General features: G+C 32.6%; 1 protein-coding gene across 1 annotated transcript; it reads right to left on the bottom strand.

Moving 5' to 3' along the window:
• Positions 1-2,068: 2,068 nt before the first annotated feature.
• Positions 2,069-6,285, bottom strand: LOC11427060 (B3 domain-containing transcription factor FUS3). The gene is made up of 6 exons (XM_003624422.3): positions 5,150-6,285; positions 3,374-3,463; positions 3,154-3,254; positions 2,893-2,939; positions 2,727-2,803; positions 2,069-2,616 (listed from the first exon to the last, which is right to left on the bottom strand). Exons 1-6 carry the CDS (start codon positions 5,495-5,497, stop codon positions 2,335-2,337), a joined length of 945 nt encoding a protein of 314 aa, XP_003624470.1. The 5' UTR covers positions 5,498-6,285; the 3' UTR covers positions 2,069-2,334.
• Positions 6,286-6,801: the final 516 nt, after the last annotated feature.

The raw sequence follows: 6,801 nt of genomic DNA, 5'->3' as shown, positions 1-6,801 counted from the left end.
GGTGGTCGCGACGGTCATAATGGATCTAATCGTGGTTGCGGCGGTCACTTTTGAGGTCACTATAAAGTCTAGTTCAAAATTGGCTACAAAATTGGACATAATGCAAGCACTTCTTACCGTGCATGACCACTCAATCATGGACAATATTAAGGATGTTCAAAAAACTATAAAACTAAACTGCAAGTAGCAATTCGTGAATTGAACCATCGATTCAGTTCATGATTTACTAGTGTAGTTCGGTTCAACTTAGTGGTTCAATTTAGTTTTTTTTTTTTTGACAAAATTTTAGTTTTTTTTTTTAAATAGTCCAATATTTAATTTGGTTTGTATTTTTAATACTAATTATAAGATAATAATAACAATAGAAAACAAATCAGTCCAAAAAAATTAATTCAATTCAAAAAGTATATTTTATTTTTTAAAAAAAGTTAATTATGGTTCAATTCGAAAATATAGATCAGTTCAGTTTTTATGAAGAGTGGAAACAGTTCCGTTGGATATTTGTCTTGAACCGAACTATGAACACCCCGGTGGCACACTACACCGCATGGATGGAATTAATGGACCAATTACAGTCTGTGTTATGTAGACCTCCTCCTGGTTTTACCAATCCTCGTCGTCCATCTCTAAATTTTCAGTTAACACCACTTAGTCAACCACAAACTTGCCTAACTGATGTTGAAAGTCATGGTACATTGAGACTTTGTTTGGAAGTTTGGAGGGAAGAGGAATGAAGGACTTTGGAGGGAAAAAAAAAATATAGAAAAAAAATGAGAAATCTTTCACATTTTTTGAAAGAGTATTTATTAAGAGAGTGATAAATTAATGTAATATATTTTTTATTTTAAGAATAATATAACAACATACATATTAAATTTGAAGAATTCACATAAACACTCTCAAACCTCGCAAAACCCTCTTTCAATATCTTCTATTTTTTCCACTTATCCCATCTCCTCCAAACTCGCAAACAAAGCCCGAGTCACTGACTGAAGTGCAACATACCATATCACCAAAATAATTTCAGCAACTTTGTTATCTCAGCAGTCAGAGGTGATTTTTGGAGCAGTTGAAATCAAAGACAGATAAAGAGTTGACCAAATAAAAAACATGCATCAAGATTTGCTCCCTTAAAAATAAGAATATGGAGAGAATAGTCAATTGATGTCCGATTAATCGAGGTTTTGGACTTTGTCTCATGCCTTAGTTTTTTTTTTTTTTGTGGTGGCCGAGATTTGAACCTCAGACCTTACATATATTATGCTTTGTCCATACCAGCTGAGTTAAGCTCACGAGGACAATCTCATGCCTTAGCTGATTAGATAGATTACGAGTTCCCTTTGTTTCAGAATTTTTTCAAAATAAAAATCTATTTTTTTTTTCGTAAAAAAATCACTTTTTTCATTTTCAAGTGTTTGTTTACGATTTTTAAAAAAATCATTTTATCAAAAAAATCTATTTTGATCCTAAAATGAAAAGCTATTAGGATTATTTTTTTTTAAAATATATTTTTTTTCAAAAATAATTTCAAATTTTTTTTAAAATCTCTATAAAAAAATCTCTAAATTCTTTTAACATAAAATCTATTTTTTTAAAGTTGAAACAAACGATCCTAAATCCAAAACGTGGACAGAGTACTCATTTCCATCAAATTAGAGACATGGTAAACTTGGTCGATTGATGGAGAAATCAACAACTTAGCAAACTAGAAATTTTCTCAATCTTACATTATGTAACTTTTTATTTTTGACGATTTATATTATGTAACTTGTGCATTGTAAGTACGTCATCCATCCGGAATTAAATATAATAAAAAATGATTCAAAAAATAAAAATAAAAACATTTGTCTATTTAGTTTGTTTTTTTCCCTTATATATATTTCATTCCAAATGGACCAAGTAGCAAACCATGTTAGTTTAGCTTTACTTGATTTTTTTATGGTATAGTAGCAAACCATTGTAAGTACTAGTCATATAGATTTTTAATTTTTTTTTAATTTTTATGGTATAGTCATATAGATTACTTCGAAGACACCAACAGAGAAATGAACTTTAACATCAAACGATCTATACTGGAACATTCAAGATAATTTATGTAGATGTTATCCACCAAAAATTATAAACAATACATCGTAGAGCAGTCCCAACCTTGTTCAAGAGAGAGGAACACAAAAACATGTCCACTGACTACTCTTTTATTCTACACAATTCCTCCCATTGTCATGACAACCACAAAAAGAACAAAAAAACACACTTTCATCTTTCTTAGTACCAAAATGGAGGAACCCACCTTCCTAGTAACCATGTTAGTGCCCTTCATATGTAGAAATGACCTCAATAGAAGTCATCAAGTGACAGATTCTCAACAGAGCCAAATGTTTCAACTGATCCAATTCTTGAGTAGTTTGTCATTGATCCACCCAAAAAATCAAGTGGTGAATCATTTGAGATGGTTGTGTCATATATAAATGACATGCTTGTATCATTCATTGCAGGATAAGCTACATCAAAGCAACTTTTGTTCACCTCATAATCATCGACGAAGATATGATTGATTGTATCATTAGCTTCTTCCATATACTCATCTTGATCACAAGCTTTCTTTGCCTGAATTACCTGTAGTAATGCATATGACAGGAAAAAAAATACATGGTTAAGAAGAGATTAATGGAATTTTAGAATTGAAAAAGAATTAGTTCCCCTTAGTTTTCTTGTTAAGCTCATACATAATTGTGATTTTGATTATCTTGGTAAACCATAATGGAGTCTCCAAAGCGTAGACCATGTGTGCTAACAAAGTCTCCTGAAAATATTTAACAAACTAATATTTTTTTAAGCAAAGTTTAACTCTCAAATGGAATTAGAGAAGTGTTTTAAGTTAAGTCAACATACCAGTGTTTTCAAGTACATACATCCGACTGTTATTGTTAGGCCAAAACCTGCATTATTCAATATAACCTTATTATGAGTTTACCCAAATCGACTTTAAAATACAATTTCAAATGAGTGAACCATTCTTTATCTAACGGCTAAGATCTGCGACCGTGCATGCACGTGTGTGACTGTACATGGAATCAAATTCCGAATGTAATTTCATTCTGATCTTATTTTGTGGCTATGACAATTAACCAACAATGTATGAACATAGCAGACCTGTACTTGAAACTCCATACATGAAGACCATCTAAATCATCCATGCTGAGAAGAATTCCTTCCTTCGACTCAAGGACAGGAAGGAAAGCCTCTGCTGCTTTCTGCAAGTTATAATAAATTTATTATATTATAAGGTTATGATGGTTTTAAAATGTAGTTAATTGAAACTATTTTACAGATATTGCTACTGAGAAATTAAGTCTATAAGCAAAGGCCAAACCTTAGGCAACACCATTCTCCTAAGGGAGCTAACATCACTGTTCTTCAACTCCTTTTGGAAAAGGAATCTCAACCTCCTATGATCGATTTCCTAAAAACAGAATGAAAATTTTCAAGGCCATTTATGGTATTAACTAATTTAATGTAAAAAACAACATTGAACAAAAGCATTATAGTAAATGCTGCAAAAAGTTGGGACAAATTAGTAGTATAAAATATGTTAAACATTCTACAATTTTAGTGTAACTAAAAACATCAACAGGAACACCATATTATATTTATATCCAACATAAGAGCATCAAAGAGTAACGGTGGTAAAGAGGCAGAGTGCCCAAAGCATTGTCTAGCACGCCTTATGGCTATCTTGAAATACACAAATTCCCACACCACCAAATATTTAGGGAACCAAAAGTAGGAGTTTTCAGCTTCCAAGGACTAGACATTGACTAAGATAAAGACAATCTATAGTCAATAGTTCTTGTGATCACTCAATCAAGTCGATCTAAGTTATTGGACAGAGATCAGATGACTCACGTGACTTTCGCAAATTGGGAAGTTAGAATGACAGTTGTCCGATCTTTATAAATGATCGAGATCCCATCTTGAAGTGTCCGTTGACCCATAAAATCAACTTTTTTAATTCAATGAGTAACGTGTATATGATACAATCAGAGCTACCGTTGACCCATAAAACCGACTTCCAAAATGAGTAACGTATCATGACATCGTTGACCAATAAAATCGACTTTTGAAATGAGTAATGTATACATGTAATCGTTAACCCACAAAATCGACTTCAGAAATGAGTAGCATATACATGATATCGTTGACCTATAAAATAGACCTCGGAATAGAGTAACGTATACATTGATATAGTTAAAACAAAAAGACAAGGTCACCAAAATTCTATAAGCATTACTTCTACATATGCTTCGTACAAAACAAACCGATGAATAGTATTAATTAACATATGATCAAATTAAATCTACATTATATAAACTTTACTATGAATGAATAAAAATTATTTTGGTCATTGCCCGTGGATCCACGAGGCAAATTCCGTACAGACATAGATTCTGCCTCTTCTAGCAATGAGATAAAAGCCTCTTCCTTTTTCCATTTTTATACATATTATTACCTGGATGCGCAGTATTCTGACACAATGCTATACTAGTACAAGACATACACAAGTTTGAAAATCAAAATGTTTTGACTTGTGTCTAACAACTTCGTTTACTACACATCCCATACATCCACTTCCCTTTTATTTAATTATTATTGTATTTTTTTTTTTAACTAGATTGTTCTATTTAGTTTTATCTTCATTTTCTTGTGTGGGTGTGTATAAATCAGTGTAGGTATGAAAATACAACAATGTTAAATCATTTTAGAAAAAACTTCCTCATCCATTGTGGTTTGACCTAATTCCAGAGATTAGTCTTTATATCTGCAATTTGATTGCAAAAGATATTCAATTCAAAAAAAAAAAATTGGCACAAATCCTATTAATCTATTTGCATACAACTCTGCTCCATTAAGATCAAACTACTAGAATTAAATCTGTTCAAAGAAGCATTTCTCAACGTGTATTAAAAATCTATACATTTAACATAGGAAAAGCTTGTTGTGAAAAAACATATATTAAAATAATTGTGAGAATCACGAGACAAAGAAACACAAGTTTTTGCAAATCCAACTAGGACAGACAGATAATAAAAAACACAGATCTAAAATATTTGAATAAAAAAGAAAATGAAGAGAAAGAAAAAAAACTCACACGTGCGGGAGGGAGAGAATGAAAAAGAGGTGGAATTGGAGAGATTGGCACGTGCGAGGTAGTAGTAGTAGTAGTAGTAGTAGTAGAAGAAGGAAGATTTTTGAGATGAATAGTGATGGTAGAAGATGAAGATCTTCTTTGCCTAGCCATCCTTTTCTTCCTATGAACAGTTCCAAATGCAGCAGCAACAAAACCATGATCATGATGGATCCGTTGACCCGACCCGTTGTTGTTGTCTCCTTTCACGTTGACAAACCCTAGCTCATCTTCAACACCTGCCATGAAACCACACGCCTCGGTTTTCTGAACCACAACTTTCTTCTTACCTTCTCCCTCATCCATCATCATTGCTATCTATCTACTTTCTCTTTCTCTCTCTTTGGTTCTGAGTGTTTGTGCAGATAATATGAACGACGCTCGGCAATCACGAAATGGGTTTTGGGTTTGGTGTTAATAAAACAGATCAATGGTGTAACTAGTTGAGTGGAAGAAGTGAAAGTTGAGTAGTGGATGGATGATTCTGTTTTTTGTTCTATTTTTAGCAACAACAAGGATTTTTGTGAAAACAGTGAAACATTTTTATGACATTTGTGCAATCTGTATTCAATCCTCTCCCTTTACTTTTACCATCATGATATTTTTTTCATGACAAGTTCTTAGCTGTAAATGGGTTATGGGTAATGGGTAAGTTAAGTTATTAGTCTCTCAACTATAGTAGTACATACATACATACATATACTTGTGAATATGAACCAAATGTTATGACCGGATTCATTGGTTGTTTTAATTTTGTTTTGGCTTTTTCTTTGAATAATGATAATGTAGCTTAATTGCTAGGTATAGTTAGTGATGTGTATGACTATGAATGTGGCTGTATGTGAATGGGGAGTGAGTAAACCAGAGTTAAGTTTAATTGCATAGGGGTTAGTGTGGTGGTGATGGTGGTGGTTAGAGAATGACCAAACAATGAGTGACGGATGTATATTCAACAAAGACGAAATTTGTTGCTTCATTTTTCTATACAGGTGTTGCTAAAGTTCTGTACCTTGCACCAGAATTCAATGGCCTTTGTTTTAATTTCCATTTCTATTTCTACTATTAGTGGAGCTGTGAATCTTGCTTTCTTTCATCTTACTATACTACATTAACCATATAGTAATAATTTGAAATTGAAAGTTGAAAACTGGGGGAGACCTAAACTAGACAAATTAAAACAGGTAATAATATAGTTTTGGAGATTGATTGATATTGATATTGATATTGAAATTACTTGAGTGAGATGAGAGTGTTATTTTTGCATGTTATGTATATATATTTGATTGCCACGTCAGGTGTTAAGTGAGCACATGGTGATTTGATTTGAATCGTGTGAGATTTTGATATGATAAGAGACTATGGGCCACGTGATTGTTTTCTTCCTCTGAGAGGAGAGGAGGGGAGCAGAGTAGCATTATAATTGCTGGTTTTGATTTTAGTTTATTTTATTGAATATTGATTTTTGATTTATACAGTTGGTTGATTTCTCAAGTCATATGTGGATTCCAAAACTTTGTTGCCTCTCCACCTGGATAACATGCACAGGGGCTTTTTACTTGTCAATTAATGACATTGATCATATTAACTCCAACTAGTTGCGCAAAGTCTGCTCCTTC

Source organism: Medicago truncatula, chromosome 7, assembly GCF_003473485.1.
Source record: "Medicago truncatula cultivar Jemalong A17 chromosome 7, MtrunA17r5.0-ANR, whole genome shotgun sequence".
NCBI classification, from domain to species: domain Eukaryota; kingdom Viridiplantae; phylum Streptophyta; class Magnoliopsida; order Fabales; family Fabaceae; genus Medicago; species Medicago truncatula.
Note: the sequence above shows the minus strand (reverse complement) of the source record. Positions and strands in the feature narration are given on the sequence as shown.

Excerpts from the sequence above, each read along its gene's own strand:
- LOC11427060 (XM_003624422.3), bottom strand. The coding sequence starts at position 5,497 with ATGATGATGGATGAGGGAGAAGGTAAGAAGAAAGTTGTGGTTCAGAAA. Across the intron at positions 3,464-5,149 it reads ATTCTCTCCCTCCCGCACGT|GAAATCGATCATAGGAGGTT; the intron begins GTGAGTTTTTTT and ends TTCTGTTTTTAG. Across the intron at positions 2,940-3,153 it reads GTATGGAGTTTCAAGTACAG|GTTTTGGCCTAACAATAACA; the intron begins GTCTGCTATGTT and ends TGAATAATGCAG.